A 24,556-nucleotide genomic window follows, 5' to 3' on the forward strand; every position below is an offset into this window, starting at 1 on the left:
CTCTGTCTCAAAAAAAGTATTAAAGTCAAACCACACTCCCTGAAGCCTAATAGAATAAAATAGGAATAGTCTTCATCTTTTTCATGACAGCACTTCAAATACCAAATTGCAGTATTCATTACCCACTAAGTCTTTGTTCCTTGCTGAACATCCTATTTCAACCATTCTATGGTGCTATTCAGTACAACTGACATACATGATAGACATGTTATTTTTCTGCAGTCAAACATGTAGCCGCTAGTCCTATGAGGAATGAGCACTTGAAATGTTGCTAGTGTAACTGAGGAACTTTTTTTTTTTTTGAGACGGAGTCTCGGTCTGTCTGTCGCTAGGCTGGAGTGCAGTGGCACGATCGCAGCTCACTGCAACCTCTGCCTCCCGGGTTCAAGCGATTCTCCTGCCTCAGCCTCCTGAGTAGCTGGGACCACACGCGCCCACCACCACGCCCAGCTAATTGTTGTATTTTTAGTAGAGACAGGGTTTCACCATGTTGGCCACGATGGTCCCTGTCTCTTGCCCTGCATTCAATCTTGTCAATTTCATCAAACATCTGACTCCTACAAAGCAATACTAAACAGTACAACTTTCAGAATGACCATTTAACACCTAGACAATATTTCTATTTGTACTTTCCAGAATGGAATTTTTTTTAAGGATCCATAGAGTGGTTCACATTGATAATCACTGGAACTAACACTTTGTCAGCAATCCTAGTGCCTAAATGTCTATAGCTGCATTTCTGAACCTAAACGTTAAGACTTGATACTTCAACTTTTTGGTTTAGGCCCAGCAGTTTGGGTATTCCACGTGGTTAATCATTTTAAAGCTTGTTTCAATATAGTCTTCCAACCAGACTTTCCAATTTGTGTCACAGATTTGGCACTACCATCTGGTCTGTATGTAATCCTTTACAGTTTGCAAGGCACTTTTACATCCGTTATATTTAATTTGATTCTTACAACCACCTTGTGAGGTAGGCAAGATGTGAAGTTGATATTTTATAGACAAAGCAACAGAAGCATAACAGGAGCTTAACTGGTGGGATCCATTCTCTCTTCCATCGAGCATCTTGTGGTATATTGTCTTCATCCAAATCCTTGACAGAAATGTTGAAGAGGACCTCTAGAGTCTAGGCTGATCCTGAATTCTTAAATAGCACTGACTGTTACAGCAGTTTAAGCAAGTCAGTTTCACCTAAAAGTGTGATTATCGAACCCACATGTTGCCTTTCTGTTCAAAAAGGATAGTACCAAAGACAGTCACAGTCACCTGGCTTACTGACATAAATATTAATACTAATCCAATGAGTAAAAAGCACATGAGGATTGGCTGCCACAAAAAAATTTCAACCTGTATCTACCAAAAAACTGTCACACCAACTAAAGAAGCCAAGTCTCCCTCTCTTCCAAAACCCTCATGGAGCCATGCTTTATTATAATGGTCTGTCACAGGTCCTAACCCACACTGTATTTGATTATATAGTCTCATAATTAAGTCATTCCTCTTTATCACACCCAGCACTTAGTCCACTGCTGCCCATGTAGGAGGTACTCAAATTGGTAAAAGAGAAATCTATTCAAGCGAATGATCTTCTGGGCCCACTCCAAAAACAAACTTGTGACTTGAAGAGGCACCACCAGCCATAGCCACATTCCTACTAACAGGGCTGATTTAAATGCCCTTATAATTGGCTTGGCCATAGTCTCCAACAGGTGCCAAGGCTTTTGCTAGTTAAACCAGTTTTCATTGGATAATTTTGTTTTCTATGTGTTTTGACCAAAAACAAAGAAAGGTTCTCTAACAAGAGAGAGAGAATATATGAAATAGGAATATGTCTATAAAATGACAGTCTTATCAGTAAGGAAAATAAGTGATCAATAAAACAAAACATCTGACTGTAGGTCTACCCAAAGAAAGGAAAAAGGACTAACAAACAAGAATATAGTGCTTTACCATTTACAAATCTTTCACATACATTCTCATTTGACCCTCACAACAACCCTGTGAGGTAGGCATCACGGATATTCTACTCATTAAACAGATGAAGACAGTAAATCTTAGAGCAGTTCACTGATATGCCCAAGGCTCTACAGTTAGTGAGTGATTTGTATTAATATCAGTCTTTGGCCTAAAAATTCAGCACCCCTCTGCCCCTCATACTTGTCCCACCTACTTCACAGGGATTATATAATGAAGATAAAATGAATTCAAGACTAGAAAAATACTTTGAGGGAGAAAAGCACTATATAATTATACCTACAAACTATGATTTTCCACAATATATGGCTCATTCCTCTTCTCATCTCAGCTTGTGTGTGAACCCAGAGTTGTATATTGCCTCTGTCCTGTGCTCAGTAAGCAAATAAGGCAGGCAGGGGGTACAGTGTGATCCTGTTTAAAGTTACATAAATTACAATAAGGGTAACTGCTATTATTAGGCAAATTGAAAAACAGCACAGAAAGGCCAGTGTGCAACTAGAACCCACTAAAGCTTAGAGCAAAGCAATGCAAGATTATCAGACAAGGCATGATTGCATAGAAGGAAAATGTGGTGTCAGAGTTCAAACTGGCACACACACACAGTTATCTAAGGCAAAGTGGTGGCAAAGAAGTTATTTGTTCCATGTTACACAAACAAGAGCAAAAGATTCATGGGAACCTGTACAAAAGCATCTTGTGTCACACAGATCTCTCCAGCTGCCTATAGGGAATATACACAACAGTGTCACCTTCAAAGAATGACTGTACCTGTGTTCATATCCTGAACTATACCAAGGAATAGCTCCATGCTAAACTGTCTTGGCTAAAATACAACCAGTGCCATCATTCCTAATCAGACTAATAAACAGAATGTCTTTTAAGGTAATGAGTTAGATGGCTGTGTTCAGGTTTTTTCCAGGATTTACTTTGGATTCTCCTGCTTTAAGACCCAAAGAAAGTTATATTGAGTTTTTATTGATGATTCTATGTGTTTTTAACAGAGTGTGATAGGTGAATTAAACATATTAAAAGAGTTCTATAGCATCTGTTCAGAAAAGATTATATACTATACAAACTATTCAAGTCATACAAAACCATTTTTCATTGTCTTTTCAACTGAGAAGAATCCTATTCAGCACGCTTCTCCTCCTGAGGTGGTTCATACTGAGCAAGCTATGGGGCAAAGACAGAGGAATTTAGGTGAATTTCATTCTAAATTGGGTAAAAAATAGAAAAACAAGGTAACTATTCAACTAGTTATCAAGCCAGTAAATGGTATTTATATCAGTTTCTATAACCATCCATTTTAAATCCTTCAGTGATTTAAGATTTAATACAATCGAATCTAATGAAAGCCCTTTTCATATAAACCTTTAAAATTGCTTTGAAACTAAAATTTCATTCCAGATCATGACTGTACTGTTCAAATACTTGATATGCAATAAACTGTATCTTCCCAAAGATTCATTTGCTTATAAGGAACTTTCTTCCTCTCCACCAAAAGTTTACTGAAAATACCCACTGAAAAGTAGATAAAGAGTTATGTGACATGTCTTAACTTAGCCAATAAACAACTACTAATGTCTTTGAGTTAAAAGGTTCCAAAGAGTTAACTAGCATTACACATTGTGGAACCTTGGATAATTTAAAATAAATGCATTTTATTTTATGCTAAGTGTGGTTCCTTGCAAGAACACCAGGCTAACATTAGGGTTCTGCCAACTACCTGTTGGAGTTGAGAAGCTTATTAGACTTCACTGTGCTTTCGTTTCCTCGCCTACAAAGTGGCTTGTGTACTTGTTTCACTTATCTCACAAAGTTGTTGAGAAGATAAATTATGAGAAATACCCAGAGTAAGGTAAAATACATTATGTGATTAAGAACGTTTTAAGACCTCAAAGACTTAAGAGTTGATTAACTTGAAGTTCATGAAAATTCTCACAGGACTTTGAAAAAAGAAAAAACTGGCTGGGTGCGGTGGCTCATGTCTATAATCCCAACACTTTGGGAGGCCAAGCTAGGAGGAACGTTTGAGCCCATGAGTTTGACACCAACCTGGGCAACATAGCGGGACCCCATTTCTAAAAAAATTTAAAAATTAGCCAAGCATGGTGGCAAATGCCTGCAGTCCCAGCTACTCAGGAGGCAGAAGTCGGGGGATTGCTTGAGCCTGGGAAGTCAAGGCTGCAGTGGGACATGACTGCACCACTGCACACCAGCCTGGGTAACAGAGACCCTGTCTCAAAAAAAGAAAGAAAAAACTTTAGCACTAGATAAAATTAACTCCTAACAAATTTACAGAGGGCCATCACATATGGCCTTGCAGACTATGAACTGTACACATTCTAAGAGGTACCATTTACAAAGCAGTGGCCCCATATTGGCCTACTTAAAATCAACTGCTTAAGAACTTCAGAACTGACCATTTACTTATAAAGAGCATTAACCAATATTCTCATCCTTTTGTTGATGCAGGTTCCTAAGAACCTTTTTTTTTTTTTTTTTGAGATGGAGTTTCATTCTTGTTGCCTAGGCTGGAGTGCAGTGGCACGGTCTTGGCTCACTGCAACTTCCACCTCCCGGGTTCAAGCAATTCTCCCGCCTCAGCCTCCCAAGTAGCTGGGATTATAGGCATGCACCACCAAGCCCGGCTAACTTTGTATTTTCAGTAGAGACAGGGTGTCTCCATGTTGGCCAGGCTGATCTCGAACACCTGACCTCAGGTGATCTGCCCACCTCGGCCTCCCAAAGTGCTGGGATTATAGGCGTGAGCCACCACACCCGGCCAGACCTCTTTTTGACCACACTTTGCTTCTTTGCTTGTTCTATTTCCAGTATGTCTTGTGGTTTTCTTTTTTTCTTTTCTTTCCCCCTCCGCGAGATGAAGTCTTGTTCTGTCACCCAGGCTGGAATGCAGTGGCACAATCTTGGCTCACTGGAATTTACACCTCCCGGGTTCAAGTGATTCTCCTGCCTCAGCCTCCCGAGTAGCTGGGATTACAGGCACATGCCACCATGCCTGGCTAATTTTTGTATTCTTAGTAGAGACAGGGTTTCACCATGTTGGCTAGGCTGGTCTTGAACTCTTGACCTCGTGATCTGCCCACCTTGGCCTCCCAAAGTGCTGGAATTACAGGCATGAGCCACCACGCCCAGCCTGTCTTGTGGTCTTCTAGACACAGCATAACTTTGGCCTTTGCAATTAATTCAAATTGATATTCACCCACCTTCCTCCCCTCCTGTCCATTTTAGTGAGGTTTTCATCATATAATTATTACAGGTAAAATTATCTTCACATGACTTATTTTTAAAATTTTACCTTTGCTTTCAGTTTTTTATTTTCTTCTACAATAGCTTCATATTTCTCTTTCATTTCAGCCAGTTCTAGGCGAAGCAGCTCTATTTCTGGATTCTCTGGGGTAGCAGCTCCTAAGTGATGCTTTAAAAAACTATTATCAATGTTAAGAACTTACTTATTAGACATGAATGAAACTAATGAAATAGCACAGAGTAGTATCAATATCCCTGACCAGAGTCACCCACTTTACCACCAATATCTACCCAGAGATCACCATCCAAAAACTCAAGTGAAAGTAACTTTCTCAGCCGGGCATGGTGGCTCACGCCTATAATCCCAGCACTTTGGGAGGCCAAGGTGGGCAGATCATGAGGTCAGGAGTTTGAGACTAGCCTGACCAACATAGTGAAACGCTGTCTCTACTAAAAATACAAAAAATTAGCTGGGCATGGTGGCGGGCACCTGTAATCCCAGCTACTTGGGAGGCTGAGGCAGGAGAATCGCTTGAAGCCGGGAGGCGGAGGTTGCAGTGAGCCAAGATCACACCACTGCACTACCCACCAGGCAACAGTGCAAGACTCCGTCTCAAAAAAAAAAAAAAAAAAACTAACTTTCTCAATATTCAGAAGTATTTTAAAGGTTATTATCTATCTAAAAAAATAAGAGTTTCAAAATAAAGCCTTTTTCTGACTTGAAAGATGAAAGGATACTCCAAAGCACTGTTAGGTTTCTCTGGTTCTTCATATAAGGCTACCAACACTGCAAATCAAAAAGCAGAAAAAGCAACAATTGACGTATTCAATTTGAATGGCTGAAATTATATTCCATTACCCAGTAAATATTAGGTGCCAACTATATGCTGAGCACGTTGCAAAGACTATACAATGCTGAACAAGACAGACAAGGTCCCTGTTCTCAACAAATTTACAGTCAAGCGTAAAAGATATGCAAGGAACTAGAGGGTATCAAGCAGTAATACTGGATAATGGGTTACGATAGCACACTGGAAGAACACCTAAGCAAGCCTAGGACATTAAGGAAGGATTCCTAAAGGAAGGCAAAGACCTGATACCTAGGGGATGAGTGTTTTAAAATGGGAAGGCCCAGGAGCAAGAAAACAATGTATTGAGGAACTGAAAATTCAAGTATGGCTGGAGATGTAATTTGGCAGGAAAGGAAGCTGGAAAGGTGGTCATGGCCACATTATGGAGGGTCATGCAAATTTGGTTGGCATATAATTAAACAGTTTTAAGGAAGGGAGTGACAGGATCCACTCTTAACTGCTATGTGAACCAGCTGGAGTGGGATGAGGATAAAGACAGGAAGAACGGTTAAAAGGCTGATGTGGTAATCCAGTTTAAAAAGACAGCAACCTGCAGTAGAGTGATGGGAGTGATAGAACAGTGAGAAGAAAGAAATTTGAGAATTTAGGAAAGAATCAACAGGACTATGGTAATTACTGGAAGACGCTCTGAATTCAAACATGGTCTTAAAAGTGAAGTTTGTTTTGCTAAATAACCACTAATCAAAAATTTTACCTGTAGTCAACATGCTCAAATCAACATTAAAATAAGATATACTTGAGTGGTTTCATATCTAATCACTCATATGAGCACTGCCTTGCTCTTCATATATGGAACAAATTCTTCCTAGAATTTACTACTTCGATAAAAAAAACTCTAATTTAGTGGTTGGCCTTTTTGTGCATGGAACCCTTTGAAAAATTTAATAAAAGCAAAAAAAGTAACCACACACAAAAAAATGTGGCTGGGCACAGTGGCTCACGCCTGTAATCCCATCACTTTGGGAGGCCGAGGCGGGCAAATCACCTGGTCAGGAGATCAAGACCATCCTGGCTAATACAGTGAAACCCCGTCTCTACTAAAAATACAAAAAATTAGCTGGGCATGGTGGCCAGCAGCTGTAGTCCCAGCTACTCGGGAGGCTGAGGCAGGAAAATGGCGTGAACCTAGGAGGTGGAGCTTACAGTGAGCTGAGATCATGCCACTGCACTACAGCCTGGGCAACAGAACAAGACTCTGTCTAAAAGAAAAAAAAACAGTGATAGATATCTAGACCTCAAGTTAAGTCCTGTTGTAAACCAACTTACATACTACTTTTGTTTGAGTTTTAACAACTTACCAAAATAATATACAGTATGAAAAAATCAAATGGGCAACTATTTTTAACAATTTACATTGAGTTGTGATAGTTACTCTTCATCTAAATACACTTAACGGCACTATTTTTTGAGAAATTCGTTGGTTTTGTTTGTTTTTGAGACGGAGTTTCGCTCTTGTTGCCCAGGCGGGAGTGCAAAGGCATGCAATCTCCGCTCACCACAACCTCCGCCTCCCAGGTTCAAGCGATTCTCCTGCCTCAGCCTCTCTAGTAGCTGGGATTACAGGCATGCACCACCATGCCCGGCTAATTTTGTATTTTTAGTAGAGACGGGATTTCTCCATGTTGGTCACACTAGTCTCGAACTCCCGACCTCAGGTGATCCGCCCTCCTCAGCCTCCCAAAGTTCTGGAATTACAGGCATGAGCACCCAGCCAAATCCTAATTTTATAAGACATGAATATTAATACTCTTTTCTCTCCTCTTATTCCCCCACCCCATTTCTCTCGGCTTCTAATTTCTGTCAGTGGTACTTACAAGGTTGATCATTGCAGAAGATACTGTAAATACTAAGTTTCCTGTGTTTTTCTATAAATGAAATGCACTTCCTTCTAATCAGACAAGAACTCTATACCCAATCGTGCACCCCTTTTTGCCTTCGTAGCCAGGATTTTTAGAGGTTGACATACTGCTCAAAATAGCTAAAATGCTTCAGCTTCCAAATGATTTATCATCTTTATCTTTAGCCATCCTTTCATAGTGTTTTAATGTTATAAACTATTTCAAATCATCTTGGAAATAAGCTGTAAAAAATTTAGGCCAGACACAGTGGCTCATGCCTGAAATTCCAGCACTTTGAGAGGCCAAGGCAGGAGGATTGCTTGAGATCAACCTGGGCAAAACCCCGACTTACCCAAAAAAAAAAAAAAATTGGTCGGGCATGGTGGCTCACGCCTGTAATCCCAGCACTTTGGGAGGCCTAGGCAAGCGGATCATGAGGTCAAGAGATCAAGACCATCCTGGCTAACACGATGAAACCCTGTCTCTACTAAATATACAAAAAATTAGCTGGTCGTGGTGGCGGGCACCTGTAGTCCCAGCTACTTGGGAGGCTGAGGCAGGAGAATGGCATGAACCCGGGAGGCGGAGCTTGCAGTGAGCCGAGACAGAACCACTGCACTCCAGCCTGGGTGACAGAGCGAGACTCCGTCTCAAAAAAAAAAAAAAAAATTAAAAATTAGCTGGGCATGGTGGTGCATGCCTGTAGTCCCAGCTACTTGGGTGTCTGAGGTGGAAGAACTGCTTGAACCTGGGAGATTAAGACTGCAGTGAGACGTGACTGCACCACTGCACTCCAGTCTGGGCGACAGAGACCTTGTCTCAAAAAATATATATATATATGTAAATTAAATTTGTGAGGCTGGGCACAGTGGGTCATGCCTATAACATCAACACTTGGGGAAGCTAAGACAGGAGGATCACTTGAGGCCAGGCATTCCCAGGTGACAGAGTGAGACTGTCTCAAAAAAAAATAAAAAGTAAAAACAAATAGAATTGTGTAAAGCACCTGTGTTTGAAGCTGAAAATCAAATTTTTAATAAATCACGTCAATACTATGTTGGCTGATGTTATTTAGGAGCCTGGAAATCTAAGGAGATTAAAAGGTTAAATTCTAGCGGAGGCCAGGCGCGGTGGCTCACACTTGTAATCCCAGCACTTTGAGGGGCTGAGGCAAGGTAAGGAGTTCAAGACCAGCCTGGCCCACCTGGTGAAACCTCGTCTCTACTAAAAATACAAAAAATTAGCTGAGCATGGTGGCGCATGCCTGTAGTCCCAGCTACTTGGGAGGCTGAGGCAGGACAATCGCTTGAACCCGGAGGTGGAGGCTGCAGTCAGCTGAGATCATGCCGCTGCACTCCAGCTTGGGCAACATCTTCTGTGTAGTCAGTTACCTCCTACAACTGTCATTTTTCTGCCTTTTGCCATTCAATCTTTCGCTTGCTCCATCCAACCACTCTGGCCTCCTTATACTTCCTGAAACTCTTGACAGATATTGTTTCTTTCAGGTTTCTGCTCAAAAGTACTTAAGAAAGGCCTTCCCCCCACCACCCTATATAAAATGACACACACATCCCACCTGTCACTTGTTTTTTTTTTTTTTTGAGAAAGAGTGTCACTGTTGCCCAGGGGCACAATCACAACTCACTGGACCCTTGACCTCTTGGGTTCAAGTGATTCTCTCACCTCAGCCTCCAGAGTAGCTAAATTACAGGCACACACCATGCCCAGCAATTTTTTCTTTTAAGAGACGGGAGTTTTGCCATGTTGCCCAGACTGCTCTTGAACTCCTGGGCTCTAGCAGTCCACCCACCTCAGCCTCCCAAAGTGCTAAGACTACAGGCATGAGCCACGTGCCTGGCCTCACCTGTTACTCTTTATCCCTAACTTCTGCTGTATTTTTATCTGTAACACTTACCTCTAGCTGACACTAGGTATTTATGTATTTGTCTCCCTCAACTAGGACATAAGCTTATGAGAGCCGAGACTTTTATCCTCCTCTGCTTATCTCCAGTGTGCAGAACAGATGCCTGAGTAAAATGATTAAATGAAAGAAATGAACTTATGGAGTTTTTAGAGGGAATGACATTCAAAGCATCTGTGACACTTCCAGAGACAACATAGCACAGTACTTTCAGAGTAGTCCCTTAATACTTGCTGAAGTTTATTTGCAAAGAGGTAAACTATTATCTGAACCCCAAATAGGTAACAATTCAAAATTACTAGCCTGCTTTCTGCTAAGACCCAGGAGTTATGCTCCTAGAATTTTCCTCTAAACTTTGCTTCTGTCCAAAGAGCAGTTACCTACTTATTTCCCACACTTCCCAAACTTCCTAGTTTGACCCAAGTCCTGATCCCTGCCAACAATTCCATTCTACACCCTTGAAAATCCCAGTGAGTTAAGTGACATAGCAGGCATTTAAATTACTGTTAAGCTAATGAAGTAAACTGTACCCTACCCCTTGGAATCCTCCTGTTTCCGACACTTTACTCATCTACTTACTTAGATCTCGAAGCCACGAATGAAGAGATACAGCGTTAACAGTAAGTTTTCATTTTAAAAACTGAAAACAATGTAACCATTTTGATATGCCCTCGAGCTCTTTAAACTGTAATTCTACTTTAACTATGAAATATACACAAAATAAAAATTGACACAGACTAAGGAATGGGGGCTGAAAAGCCACAGCCAAAGTGGCCATGCATCTCCTACTTCGGGGATTAGGCTCACTCAACTACTTCATAGCCCACTTTGAAATTCGGTCATTTTTCCAGTTGCTCTTTGTTGGAGGGAAACTGTTTCTTAACAAGATTCTGAGGACTCCACAAAAACCGTAAGGTGGGAGGAATTGGGATCTGAAGGTCTTTGGCAAACATGTCCACTGCGGCTGCTCGAGGCAAAGCAACGGAAGTTGAAGAGACTTTGCAACAGCTGCAAGAGTTTCACTCCCAGTGCAGAGAAGGGTAGCGTAGCTAGGCTACCTCACCCGGGCGGCCTCCAGCAGCCAGGTCCCTACCGAACCCCGAGGCCCACCTCGCTGGACCCCGGACGGGCCCCATCTGTTTCCCCTCCTTCCCCACGCTACGGCCCGCTGGGGAAAGGGGCAGCGCCGGGGAGCACGACGAGGGCACGAGGTACCCTCTCCTAGCCCAGGCTCACCCTTGGTCAGCGTGTCCAGCACCCCCGACTTCTCCAAGTACCTCCGGAACTGCTCACGCTTCGAGTCGGCGGCCTGAAGAGACACCGGGGGTCAGTGGCCAGAGCCCGGGAGCCGAGCAGGAAGAAGGTGCTGGGAGTCTGGCAACCCCGCCTCCGCCTCGCTACCTCGGGGCCCTCCCGCCCAAACCTGCGCGCGCGACCCCACTCCCACCCAGAGCCGACCAACGGCTTGCTACCGCCCGCATGCCCCCAGCCACGCCGCGCCCCCCTCACTTTGTAATGGGCCATAGTGACAGCGGCAGCGGCGTAGCTGGCGCCGGAGACCGCGACTGGCGGGTTGGGAGCAGAACTGCTCATGCGCGGAAGGGGGCGCGCGGCTGCGCACTTGCGAACCACGGGCAGGGATAGCCGGGGTGTGGCCTGTTTTCATGGCGACCAGGACGCTCTGCATCCCCCGTTGCAGGCTGAGCCGAGGGAGGCTGCGTATGCCCGCCCCTCTGGCTGTTGGAGCCGCACCTCTTCCTCTTCCGGTCCCCGTAGCGATTCGTTTTCTTTGCAAGAGGTGAGATTTTGGTAACTCTGTACTGGCGTCCGGAGGCAGGGCCCGGGAGCACTGGGACTATTGCGAGAGGAAGGATCGCCGCACGGTGGTAGCGAGCTCATTTTTCTCATCTGGGACCTCGGAAACTCTGGTGACCCATAGGTGCTGGACTTTTTGGTTCTCTTCCTGAGAAAGTGCTCACGACTTTGCAGTAGCTGAGGAGGGTGTTTAGAATCATGTATTTTGGTTCCAGCTTTTATCTTTGGAGTCTCCTTGAGTCGTGGCTGACTTGATGTGGGCTTCTGGAGAATGAGCAGTAACGAGCTTGCAATAGCTTTTGAGCGCTGTGCGCCAGGCACTGTAGAAAACACGGGTATTTTAAATTTTAATCCTCACAACACCCCTGTAGGGTGCGTACTGTTAATTAAGTGGAGAGGTTAGATGTCCAGTGAGTAGAGCCGAGTCCAGTCCGGGCAATGAATCACGATGCTATGAACTGGTGAAAGAAAGCCACGGATCTTTTTAAGATTTTATTTACTAGGTGGCAACATGTGATTATACTCGAGACATATCAGGATGCAGTCTAGAAGGAAACTACGTGATTGTGTTTCAGGGGCAAACAAAATTAACCCAGTGTCCAAGGTGGAATTATGTAGATGAAGAACCGTGTCCTAAGGCTGTGGTCTCTTCAAAGAGAAAACCTGATCAAACCATTTAGCCCCAGTTCTGAACATGTGATATTCCCAAAATCAGTTACACACATTCGAAAGAATATCATTAAAAAAAAAAAAATCCTGATTTGACAACCTTATGTCTTTGGATTTAGAAGTGTTCTTTCACAATCTAGAATTAGAGCTTTTTTTCCCTTGCTGAAATGAGTTTGCCGTCTGTCTTAACAGCTGGTCTTTAGAGCTGCCCATATCTATTTTGTCCGTGCCCCACCACCACTAGGCTACTTCTCTGATAATATATACAATGTCTAAAAGCCAACCGCTGTTTAGATCTGAAGATCTGTGGGAACCCGCCTACCAATGAGATTGTTCGTTAGCGACACTACGTGATTTGGAGGACACACAGGATTATTACAGGTTCTGACCAACCCTAGCTCAAAGGACAGCCCTCCCAAAGAATCAGCTGTGTTTGGAATGTCAAGTGATTGAGACTTTCCTTGTGAAGGAGGAAGGGTTCTGACTATGCCCTTTCTGAACTGGCCTTTGAGGTTACCTTTAGGAGGTGATCCCCGGTTTTCATGTTCTGTAGAGGAACCCCATGTAGCTCTAAGCCACCGCGGTTTCCAATCGCAGTTAGCTGGCAAGGAGAAAGCTGTTTGGGGTGACTGCCTCATGTTGTTCTCTCCATCTATAGCAACACCTGGAATAGAACGGTGACCTCTAGAGTAGTAGTTCCTTTTGCGGTCTTTGCCTTCAGTTTCTCTTTTTTCCCTTAACTGGTTACCATTAACTTCTTTTCCAAATATTTTATGAGTGTCTTTGTTATTATTTGAACCGATGTGTTGAAAATGAGTACAGCTAGTACTAAGTGTGGAAATCTCGTTAGAAAGTACAGTTTCCTGTTCATTCAAAATGCATTTCTCATCATTTACACTGTGATTGTCAGGATTTGGCTGGAATACAGAAGATGAATTTAAACTAGGGTACACCGCAGTGTGTGTTTGCTTTTCCACTAACAGATTATAATCAGGGGCAGAAGGGAGTCGCTTCAGTGAATTTGCAGATGTGCTCTGATATTTGGCTACGTTTTGTTTTGCCTCGTTTGCATGGAATTCATTATGTTCCTTCTTCAACTTGTATTTTCCCCAAATCCCTCTTTTAATCTTTTTAAAACCTAGGTGGAAAATTTCTAGAATGTTTAAGAAAAGTGAAATAGTGGCTATAGATTGCATAAATAATAGGAATATTGTCTTTTCTGTTGGTCTTGAGACAAAACAGTCGATTATATTTGGACACGGGTGGCCATGACACTTAAATAGAGGCTCTAAGTGAAATCCATATAAAAGGTACTGTCCAATCATGAATCCAACTTCAACCACAGAGCGAGTGAAAATGTGTATCACATAAGTGCAAAGCAAGGTTCCTCTGAGTGGAGCTTTATTTAGTTTCCTTTTCTCCAGCTGACAAAGCTCTTGCTCCAATCTCCTCCGATCCCTAGGCATTTCAAACTCTACCCCCTCCAGTTCTACTCTTAACTGAGCTTTCATCCTTTGCCTCTCTTCCTCTAGAACTCTCAGTCGGTACAATGCATGGCCCATGTAGACCAGGGATGGTGAAGACACAAATATCACCTGCAGAACCCAGTATCTAATGAGGGAGATAGGAAAGGCCTGGTCGTAGCATACATTTCTGCAGCCTGGTTGTTCTGTATTGCAGACGAAGCCGGACTGCTCATCATTCCAGACATCTTCAGCTGCTACACCCAGAACAAGCATTCGAAATATGAATAGGATGGTGAGCCAGGTCTTTCCAATCGTGGTGGAGTGGATGTGAACTTCCTCCAGAGTATCTCCAAGGAGATTCCAGTCCCCCATGTTTATTTAGTCAGCCATCTTAGCTCTGATCCCCATCAAATAAGAAGCAGTTAAATTCTTCCATTCCGAAGGGAGCACTATTTCTTAAAGCAAACCTATGGTGAAAATATAACAATATGTCACTTCTATATGCTGGTTGCTTTACTTTTTCCCTAGATAGCTGTGGGGTTTTTTATTTGTTTTTTTGTTGAGACAGAGTCTCCCTCTGTTGCCCAGGCTCGAGTACAGTGTTGCAGCCACAACTCACTGCAGCCTCAACCTCCCAGGCTCAAGCAATCATCTCCCCTCTCAGCCTCCTGAGTAGCTGGGACTACAGGTGTGTGCCACTACACCCAGATAATTTTTTTATTTTTTGTAGAGACAGGGTCTCACTATATTGCTGCAGCTAGTCTCAAACTCCTAGACTCAAGTGATACTCTCGCCTTGGCCTCCCAAAGTGTGGGGATTACAGGTGTGGGTCACCACACCTGGCCAAAGTGTTAATCTGTTACCAATAATATGTTTAAATTGTCAGGAATTTAAAATCACTTATATTTAGACATCATAATATAATGAAAAAACATGATACCTGGAGGAGGAGTGTATATATTCTCTATTAAGAATATAGGCTGGGCGGGGTGGCTCACACCTATAATCCCAACACTTTGGGAGGCCGAGGTGGGTGGATCATTTGAGATCAGGAGTTCAAGACCAGCCTGGCCAACATGTTGAAAGCCTGCCTCTACTAAAAATACAAAAATTAGCTAGGCATGGTGGCGGGCGCTTGTAGTCCCAGCTACTCAGGAGGCTGAGGCAGGAGAATCACTTGAACCTGGAAGGCAGAGGTTGCAGTGAGCCAAGATCATGCCACTGCACTCCAGCCTGGGCGACAGAGTGAGACTCCATCTCAAAAAAATTTTTAAAAAGTATAATTTTAGGCCATGTGCATTGGCTCATGCCTATAATCCCAGCACTTTGGGATGCCGGGGTGGGCAGATCATCTGAGGTCAAGGGTTTGAGACCAGCCTGGCCAACATGGTGAAACCCCGTCTCTACTAAAAATACAAAAATTAACCGGGTGTGGTGGCAGGTGCCTGTAATCCCAGCTACTCGGGAGGCTGAGGCAGGAGAATCACTTGAACCTGGGAAGCAGAGGTTGCAGTAAGTGGAGATTATGCCACTGCACCCCAGCCTGGGCAAAAGAGCAAGACTCCATATCAAAAAAAAAAAAAATATATATATATATATATATATATATATGTACGCACACACACATACACACACATATATATGTATAAAATTGTACGCTGGGCACGGTGGCTCATGCCTATACTCCTAGCATTTTCACAGGCTGAGATGAGAGGATTGCTTGAGGCCAAGAGTTCAAGACCAACCTGGTCAACATTAGAGAGACCCTGTCTCTTAAAAAAAAAAAAAAAATTTAAATTAAAAAAATAATAATATAATTGTAGGATTTCTCATCAGAGAGGAGTCATCTTACTTAGCTGAAGTTTATTATTGTTGTTGTTGGGGTTTGTTTGTTTGTTTGTTTATTTTGAGACAGAGTTTCGCTCTTATTGCCCAGGCTGGAGTGCAATGGCACAATCTCAGCTCACCACAACCTTCGCCTCCTGGGTTCAAGCGATTCTCCTGCCTCAGCCTCCCGAGTAGCTGTGGTTACAGGCATGCGCCACCATGCCCAGCTAATTTTGGATTTTTAGTACAGACAGTGTTTCTCCATGTTGCCCAGGCTGGTCTGGAACTCCTGGCCTCAGGTGATCTGCCTGCCCTGGCCTCCCAAAGTGCTGGGATTACAGGCGTGAGCTGCCACACCCGGCCTGTTACTGTTTTTCAACTGAGAACTTTTGGAAAGGTTTCTAAAACTACTAACTTGACCTTAACCTTATTTATTAAGATTATTTGATATAAAAGTTGTAACAAAGTCAATTTTTTTTCCCCAACATGCCATTACTGGTTTGAAAAGTCAGTAATTTTTTTTCCTTTCTTTCTTTTTTTTGGGACAGAGTCTTGCTCTGTCACCAGGCTGGAGTGCAGTGGCGCAATCTCAGCTTACTGCAGCCTCCACTTCATGGGTTCAAGCGATTCCCCTGCCTCAACCTCTTGAGTAGCTGGGACTACAGGTGCCTGCCAGCACCCCCAGATCATTTTTTGTATTTTAGTAGACACGGGGTTTCACCATGTTGGCCAGGATGATCTCAATCTCCTGACCTCGTGATCCACCCGCCTCGGCCTCCCAAAGTGCCAGGATTACAGGCGTGAGCCACCGTGCCCAGCCAAAAAGTCAGTGATTTTTAAATCTCATTTATACACATAGGACAATGAATATGCTTCATTTGAGAATTCAGTAAGATACAGCATTTAATGAAGCCAAAGGAAATAGATCTGGCTCTCACAGAAATTTAGATTAGTTTTTTTAATACAAATTGAATAAATTTGAAATAAATTCTGGTTTCTTCCTGGCAGTTGGTGAACATTTTCAGATATTCATCTCAGTAATATTTATGAATATGAATAAAGTACTTATACTTTACTATGAAAAAGTACACTTTTTTCTTTTTTTTTTTTTTGGCAGGGGAGACAGTCTCACTCTGTTGCCCATACTAGAGTGCAGTGGCAGGATCCTGGCCCACACAACCTCCACTTCCCGGGTTCAAGTGATTCTTATGCCTCAGCCTCCCAAGTAGACTACAGGCAAGCACCACCACGCTCGGCTAATTTTTGTATTGTTAGTAGAGACAGGGTTTCACCATGTTGGCCAGGCTGGTCTTGAACTCCTGACCTTGAGTGATCCACCCGCCTCAGCCTCCCAAAGTGAGCCACCATGCCCGGCCCAAATTTTGTAAATTCTTATCATGTTAAAATGAACTTCAAGCCCGGCACAGTGGCTCACACCTGTAATCCCAGCACTTTGGGAGGCCGATGTGGGTCACCTGAGGTCAGGAATTCGAGACCGCCTGGCCAACCTGGTGAAACACTGTCCCTACAAAAATACAAAAAATTAGCTGGGTGTGGTAGCAGGCATCTGTAACCCCAGCTACTCAGGAGGCTGAGGCAGGAGAATCGCTTGAACCTTGGAGGTGAAGGTTGCAGTGAGCTGAGATCATGCCATTGCACTCCAGCCTTGGTGACAAGAGCAGAAACTCTGTCTCAAAAAAAAAAAAGAACTCCAAAAATTCTCAACTATTTTATGGTACCAGAATCTTTTTTTTTTTTTTTTTTTTTGAGACAAAGTTTCCCTCTTATCGCCCAGGCTGGAGTGCAATGGCACAATCTCCGCTCACCGCAACCTCCACCTCCCAGGTTCAAGTGATTCGCCTGCCCCAGGCTGCGGAGTAGCTGAGATTACAGACATGCGCCACCACGCACAGCTAATTTTGGATTTTTAGTAGAGATGGGGTTCCTCCATATTGGTCAGGCTGGTTTCGAACTCCTGACCTCAGGTGATCTGCCCACCTCGGCCTCCCAAAGTGCTGGGATTACAGGTGTGAGCCACAGTGCCCAGCCCTGTGGTACCAGAACCTCATTATAGATACTACTTGAAAGAGATTGTTCACTGGTATGGTGGTAGTATTATGGAAACTTTTCACTGTAGCAGTATTTGACCTATTAAAGACATATAGCTGCTCTCTTGAAGGAAACAGTGGGGCAAGTTATAATTTAGCTGCTTGGATTATTTGCCAGTAGATTCCATATTAAGGTTGGTATCCCAGGTTATCTCAGAGGAAATATACCCCAAAAGAAAGATTTTTTAAAAGTGAATGTTTTCATTATTTTTCATTTAAAATATAAATATTTTCTATTTTTCCTGTCCCCTTTATATAAAGGGAACTGTTACACAATCAAACAAACTACTAAGATACAAAATGTGTTCATCACTAAAATCCTGTGTGGTGAGTATGTTGTTTCGCCCATCTTACAGATGAGGAAACAGAAGCACACCTTAATTTACCTGAGGTCACACAGCTGGAGCTGACGTTCAAACCCAATCATTGTGGCTCTAGAGTCAGTTCTTTAAATTTTTTACTAAACTATTATTTTTCCTCTATGAGCAAACTTCAGATTTGCCGGAAAGAAACATTAAGAGATCATCTGTTTTAAGTTTAATCATTTAAATTTAGGAATGTCAAATAGTGATAGCTTTGGCTTTTTAAATAACTAGTTCTAGAGTCTGTAGTTCCTTTCTTCAGCCATTGTTCTGTTAATATGATTTGCAAAAGCATCAACCTTCTAAAATATAGTTGTGTTCCTGAGACAGAGAAACTTTCCATTGACTTTATTATGTTAATAATAGCATACTCTGGCCAGGCGAGGTGGCTCACGCCTGTAATCCCATCACTTTAGGAGACCAAGGCCAACGGATCACTTGAGGTCAGGAGTTTGAGACCAGCCTGGCCAACATGGTTGAAACCCTTTCTCTATTAAAAATACAAAAATTAGTCGGGCGTGGTGGCAGGCACCTGTAGTCCCAGCTACTCAGGAAGCTGAGGCAGGAGAATCACTTGAACCCAGAGGCAGAGGTTGCAGTGAACCAAGATCACACCATTGCACTCCAGCCTGGGCGACAGAGCAAGACTCTGTCTCGAAAAAATAATAATAATACCATACTCTGACCCAACAACCCAAAGCACTTTAAAACGTAAGCAAGTTGGCCAGGCGTCGTGGCTCACACCTGTCATCCCAACACTTTGGGAGACAGAGGCGGGTGGATCACGAGATCAGGAGTTCGAGACCAGCCTGACCAACATGGTGAAACCCCATCTCTACTAAAAATATAAAAATTAGCCAGGCATGGTGGCGCATGCCTGTAATCCCAGCTACGCAGGAGGCTGAGGCAGGAGAATCACTTGAACCCGGGAGGCGAAGGTTGTAGTGAGCCGAGATCTGGCCACTGCATTCTAGCCTGGGCGACAGAGTGAGACTCTGTCTCAAAAAAAAAAAAAAAGTAAGCAAGTTAAGTCTAATTTATGGTTCATAAATAATAATAATAATGTAAGCAAAGATGTAATTCATGTTTATAATAATCATAAGCTAAAAACATTAAGTAATTATCAATACAAGAAAAACTGATTAAATAATGGACCACATCCACGGTGTGATACTATGCAACCAGTAGAAATGTTAAACATACATAAAAAGGCATTTGATACTTCATTTCAGTGAAATTTATGTTATAAAATAAAATAATATGGCCCCATTATTATAAATTTAGTTACATTTACAAATGTATACAAAAAAGTCTAGAAGGATTTTCATGAAAATATTAACTGTGATTAGCTCTGGATGTTGGGATTATAAATTATATACTTAATATATTGTAATTATATGTATTTCAATGTTTTACTATGAGCATTTTACTTTTATAATCATAAAAAGAAATAAAGGATTTTTTTTTCATAAAGGACAACACATAGTATTTCCTGAAAGAAGGAACAGTATTATTTAGCTACAAATTAAAGCTTTCTTAGCAAATGACATAAAAACTAGTATACATAGATACAGTCCCATAGAATTCAAAAGAAAAAGATAAAAACATTTGAAACAACTCTTTCTTAATAAGCTAAAACAGAGAGATTAACACAAACCTTTCTTAGTTTAGGTAAATCTGAGAAGCAAACCATATTTAGCATGGCCATCTTCAATTTATTTTCTGAATTTGTCCCTTTGCAGGTATAGAGCAGATTCAGTTCAGTTCAATGTAGTGAGTGAGTCATCCATCAACTAAAATCCATTTCCCTTTCTGCTTATCCTTGCTTCTAAAACAGCACCGTCCAATAGAACTTTCTGCAACAATGGAAATATTCTATCTGTGCTAGCCAATAAGGCAGCCAGTAGCCAAATGTAGCTATTGAACACTTGCAATATGGTTTTTGTATCAGAGCGATTTAATTTTTAATTTCAAATAATTTTAATAAAAATGTAAAGAGCTACAGCTACCTAATGGCTGCCTTATTGGACAGCACAGATAAAGAATGCTTATAATAGTCCTGATAACACACTGCAGTCTAGAAGACTAAAGTCATGAGCCCCAAATTAAGCTGAGTAAATGATTCCTCCATAACTCAGAGATGTCAAATTTAAAATGACAGGAGATATTTGTGTGCTGTTTGTACTGTAATTTTTGCCACTGGGGGAACCCAATAAAATGTCATTGTTTTTTGTGCAATAAACCATGTTTCTAGAACCAAAAAAGTCTTTCTTACTAGATAATAATGTCTTGGTCATCTGCCTTAATAAATGGGTCATGTCCGATTTCATAGATAGATCCTGATTCTCTCTCCCATGTTCTGTTATTGACAATTACATTGTATTTTAGGTCATTAGAGGTCTCTTCAGAGCTAGTGATCTGGCAGGTTGGGCGTAACAGATAGATATTTCTTCTCTGGGCTTCTTTGCCAACAATAGCTACTTCTCAGATTAAATACAAACATTTCACCAGGGACACATATATATATATATTTATATTTTTTATATTTTATATTTATATTTATATATTTTATATAAATATATATATCTAATATATTTTTTATATTTATATGTAGACACACAATATATTCATGTTTCTATATTGTGTTATCTGAATTACATATGTGTAACATAAATTATTAATAAACTTGAAAATTGCTCAACCTCACTAGAAAATACATATTTAAGTGAAATATTATTTTTAACTATCAAAATGCAAAATTTTCAAGATTTATAATACCTTCTTTTGGCAAGGTAGGGAGGCACTGTTACTCTCATATCCTGTAGGTAAGAATATAAATGGATACAGCTATTTAAAAGGCAATTTTTTTTTAATTTATTTATTATTATTATACTTTAAGTTGTAGGGTACATGTGCATAACGTGCAGGTTTGTTACATATGTATACTTGTGCCATGTTGCTGTGCTGCACCCATCAACTCGTCATTTACATCAGGTATAACTCCCAATGCAATCCCTCCCCCCCCCCCCCCTCCCCCCCCCCCATGATAGGCCCCGGTGTGTGATGTTCCCCTTCCTGAGTCCAAGTGATCTCATTGTTCAGTTCCCACCTATGAGTGAGAACATGCGGTGTTTGGTTTTCTGTTCTTGTGATAGTTTGCTAAGAATGATGGTTTCCAGCTGCATCCATGTCCCTACAAAGGACACAAACTCATCCTTTTTTATGGCTGCATAGTATTCCATGGTGTATATGTGCCACATTTTCTTAATCCAATCTGTCACTGATGGACATTTGGGTTGATTCCAAGTCTTTGCTATTGTGAATAGTGCTGCAATAAACATACGTGTGCATGTGTCTTTATAGCAGCATAATTTATAATCCTTTGGGTATATCCCCAGTAATGGGATGGCTGGGTCATATGGTACATCTAGTTCTAGATCCTTGAGGAATCGCCATACTGTTTTCCATAATGGTTGAACTAGTTTACAATCCCACCAACAGTGTAAAAGTGTTCCTATTTCTCCACATCCTCTCCAGCACCTGTTGTTTCCTGACTTTTTAATGATCGCCATTCTAACTGGTGTGAGATGGTATCTCATTGTGGTTTTGATTTGCATTTCTCTGATGGCCAGTGATGATGAGCATTTTTTCATGTGTTTGTTGGCTGTATGAATGTCTTCTTTTGAGAAATGTCTGTTCATATCCTTTGCCCACTTTTTGATGGGGTTGTTTGTTTTTTTCTTGTAAATTTGTTTGAGTTCTTTGTAGGTTCTGGATATTAGCCCTTTGTCAGATGAGTAGATTGCAAAAATTTTCTCCCATTCTGTAGGTTGCCTGTTCACTCTGATGGTAGTTTCTTTTGCTGTGCAGAAGCTCTTTAGTTTAATGAGATCCCATTTGTCAATTTTGGCTTTTGCTGCTGTTGCTTTTGGTGTTTTAGACATGAAGTCTTTGCCCATGCCTATGTCCTGAATGGTACTACCTAGGTTTTCCTCTAGGATTTTTATGGTATTAGGTCTAACATTTAAGTCTCTAATCGATCTTGAATTAATTTTCGTATAAGGAGTAAGGAAAGGATCCAGTTTCAGCTTTCTACTTATGGCTAGCCAATTTTCCCAGCACCATTTATTAAATAGGGAATCCTTTCCCCATTTCTTGTTTCTCTCAGGTTTGTCAAAGATTAGATGGCTGTAGATGTGTGGTATTATTTCTGAGGACTCTGTTCTGTTCCATTGGTCTATATCTCTGTTTTGGTACCAGTACCATGCTGTTTTGGTTACTGTAGCCTTGTGGTATAGTTTGAAGTCAGGTAGCGTGATGCCTCCAGCTTTGTTCTAAAAGGCAATTTAAATCTATCAAAATTAGCATAGCCTTTCTGCTTCTGGATACTTGAAATATTCACTTAGCATGCACACTCAGAGACACACCACACATGCTAGGATGTTCACATGGCACTGTTGGTAATTATACAAAAGCAGCAACAATTTACATGTCCGACAGAGGAATGGTTAGCTATGGTACATCTATATCATTCAGCAATTCAGAGAATAAAGATCTCTATGAACTAATAGAGAAAGGTCCCTAGGTCATGTTGTAAAGCAAGTTATAGAACAATACATGTATCACATTTATCCTGCTAAAACCTACAGTTTATAAAAATATCTAACGAGAGGCCGGGCGTGGTGGCTCACATCTGTAATCCTAGCACATTGGGAGGCCGAGACAGGCGGATCACCTGAAGTCAGGAGTTCAAGACCAGCCTGGCCAACGTGGTGAAACCCAGTCTCTATTAAAAATACCAAAAATTAGCCAGGCATGGTGATGCATTCTTATAATCCCAGCTACCTGGGAGGCTGAGGCAGGAGAATTGCTTGAACCTGGGAGGTGGAGGTTGCAGTGAGCCGAGATGGTGCCACTGCACTCCAGCCTGGGCGACAGAGAAAGACCCTGTCTCAAGAAAAAAAATACACATACACACACACACACACATATACATATATATAATATATATGCATATATATATATTTAGCTACAATTGATTAACAAAAACTTTTCCTAGTTGAGGTAAATCTGAGAAGCAAATGATGTTTAGGGGAAGTGATACCATGGACACCTCTAATTTGTTCTTTGAATTTGTCCCTTTGAGGGTGTAGAGCAGATTCAGTGAAGTTCAGTACAGTGGATGAATTGGCCATTAACTTAAACCCATTTTCCTTTCTGCTTATCCTACATAGACAAAAGTCTGCAAGGATACATACCATACTGTTGTGACCATTGATGATAGTCATCACTATGGAAAAACAGCAGGTTTGAAGTGAGAAGGTTAAAGGAGATTTTGTTTGTTTGTTTATTTAAGACAGGGTCTCACTCTCTGTCACCCAGGCTGGAGGGCAGTGGCATGATCAAGCTCACTGTAACCTCGAACTCCTGGGTTCCAGTGAACTCCTGGGTTCCAGTAATCCTCCCACCTCAGCCTCCAGAGTAGCTAGAACTACAGGCAAGCACCACCACACCTGGCTATTTTTTATTTTTATAATTTATAGAGTTATTGAATGTTACCCAGGCTGTTCTCAAACTCCTGGGCTCAAGCAGTCCTCCCACCTTAGCCTCCCAAAGTGCTGAGATAATAGGCATGAGCCACTGCACCTGGCTGAGATTTTATCTTTTAACTTCTTGTTTGAATCTTTGTTTAACCAAGAACATACTCATAAGGCCAGGCATGGTGGCTCACACCTGTAATCCCAGCACTTTGGGAGGCTGAGGCGGGTGGATCACTTGAGGTCAGGAGTTTGAGACCAGCCTGGCCAACATGGTGAAACCCTGTCTCTACTGAAACTACAAAAATTAGCCGAGCACAGTGGCTCACGCCTGTAATCCCAGCACTTTGGGAGGCGGAGGTGGGTGGATCACCTGAGGTCAGAAGTTCAAGACCAGCCTAGCCAACATGGAAAAACCTTGTCTCTACTAAAAATACAAAAATTAGCCAGGCATGGTGGTGGGTGCTTATAATCCCAGCTACTCAGGAGGCTGAGGCAGGAGAATCATTTGAACCCAGGTGGTAGAGGTTGCAGGGAGCCGAGATTTTGCCATTGCACTCCAGCCTAGGCAACAAGAGCGAAACTCAGTCTCAAAAAAAATAAAAAATTAGGGGCTGGGCGTGGTGGCTCATGCCTGTAATCCCAACACTTTGGGAGGCCAAGGTAGCCAGATCGCCTGAGGTCCTGAGGTCGGGAGTTCGAGACCAGCCTGGCCAGCATGGTGAAACCACATCTCTACTAAAAAAAAAAAAAAAAATACAAAAATTAGCTGGGCTTGGTGGTGGCCACCTGTAATTCCAGCTACTCAGGAAGCTGAGACAGGAGAATCGCTTGAACCTGGGAGGCGGAGGTTTCAGTGAGCCAAGATTGGGCCACTGCACTCCAGCCTGG

General features: G+C 42.1%; 4 protein-coding genes across 8 annotated transcripts in view; 2 read left to right on the forward strand and 2 right to left on the reverse strand.

Moving 5' to 3' along the window:
* Positions 1-24,556, forward strand: part of NDUFS5 (NADH:ubiquinone oxidoreductase subunit S5) — a 1,192,795-nt gene that overhangs the window by 1,008,319 nt on the left and 159,920 nt on the right. The gene's annotated exons all lie outside the window — the stretch shown is intronic.
* The window catches only part of AKIRIN1 (akirin 1), a 1,026,732-nt gene that overhangs the window by 873,423 nt on the left and 128,753 nt on the right, over positions 1-24,556 (forward strand). The gene's annotated exons all lie outside the window — the stretch shown is intronic.
* Positions 1,928-24,556, reverse strand: part of MYCBP (MYC binding protein) — a 657,065-nt gene continuing 634,436 nt past the window's right edge. Inside the window, exons 2-6 of the mRNA XM_050801075.1 lie at positions 11,391-11,482; positions 11,118-11,190; positions 5,989-6,037; positions 5,300-5,429; positions 1,928-3,153 (exon numbers count right to left, since the gene is read on the reverse strand). Coding sequence (XP_050657032.1) covers positions 3,109-3,153; positions 5,300-5,429; positions 5,989-6,037; positions 11,118-11,190; positions 11,391-11,474 — 381 coding nt within the window. The 5' untranslated portion in view covers positions 11,475-11,482 and the 3' untranslated portion in view covers positions 1,928-3,108. The remainder of the gene's footprint in view (positions 3,154-5,299; positions 5,430-5,988; positions 6,038-11,117; positions 11,191-11,390; positions 11,483-24,556) is intronic.
* GJA9 (gap junction protein alpha 9) lies at positions 12,174-20,384 on the reverse strand. Its single transcript, XM_050798994.1, has 2 exons — positions 19,786-20,384; positions 12,174-14,298 (listed from the first exon to the last, which is right to left on the reverse strand). Exon 2 carries the CDS (start codon positions 14,201-14,203, stop codon positions 12,656-12,658), a length of 1,548 nt encoding a protein of 515 aa, XP_050654951.1. The 5' UTR covers positions 14,204-14,298; positions 19,786-20,384; the 3' UTR covers positions 12,174-12,655.

The sequence above is a fragment of the Macaca thibetana genome, chromosome 1 (assembly GCF_024542745.1).
Source record: "Macaca thibetana thibetana isolate TM-01 chromosome 1, ASM2454274v1, whole genome shotgun sequence".
Classification (NCBI taxonomy): Eukaryota; Metazoa; Chordata; class Mammalia; order Primates; family Cercopithecidae; genus Macaca; species Macaca thibetana.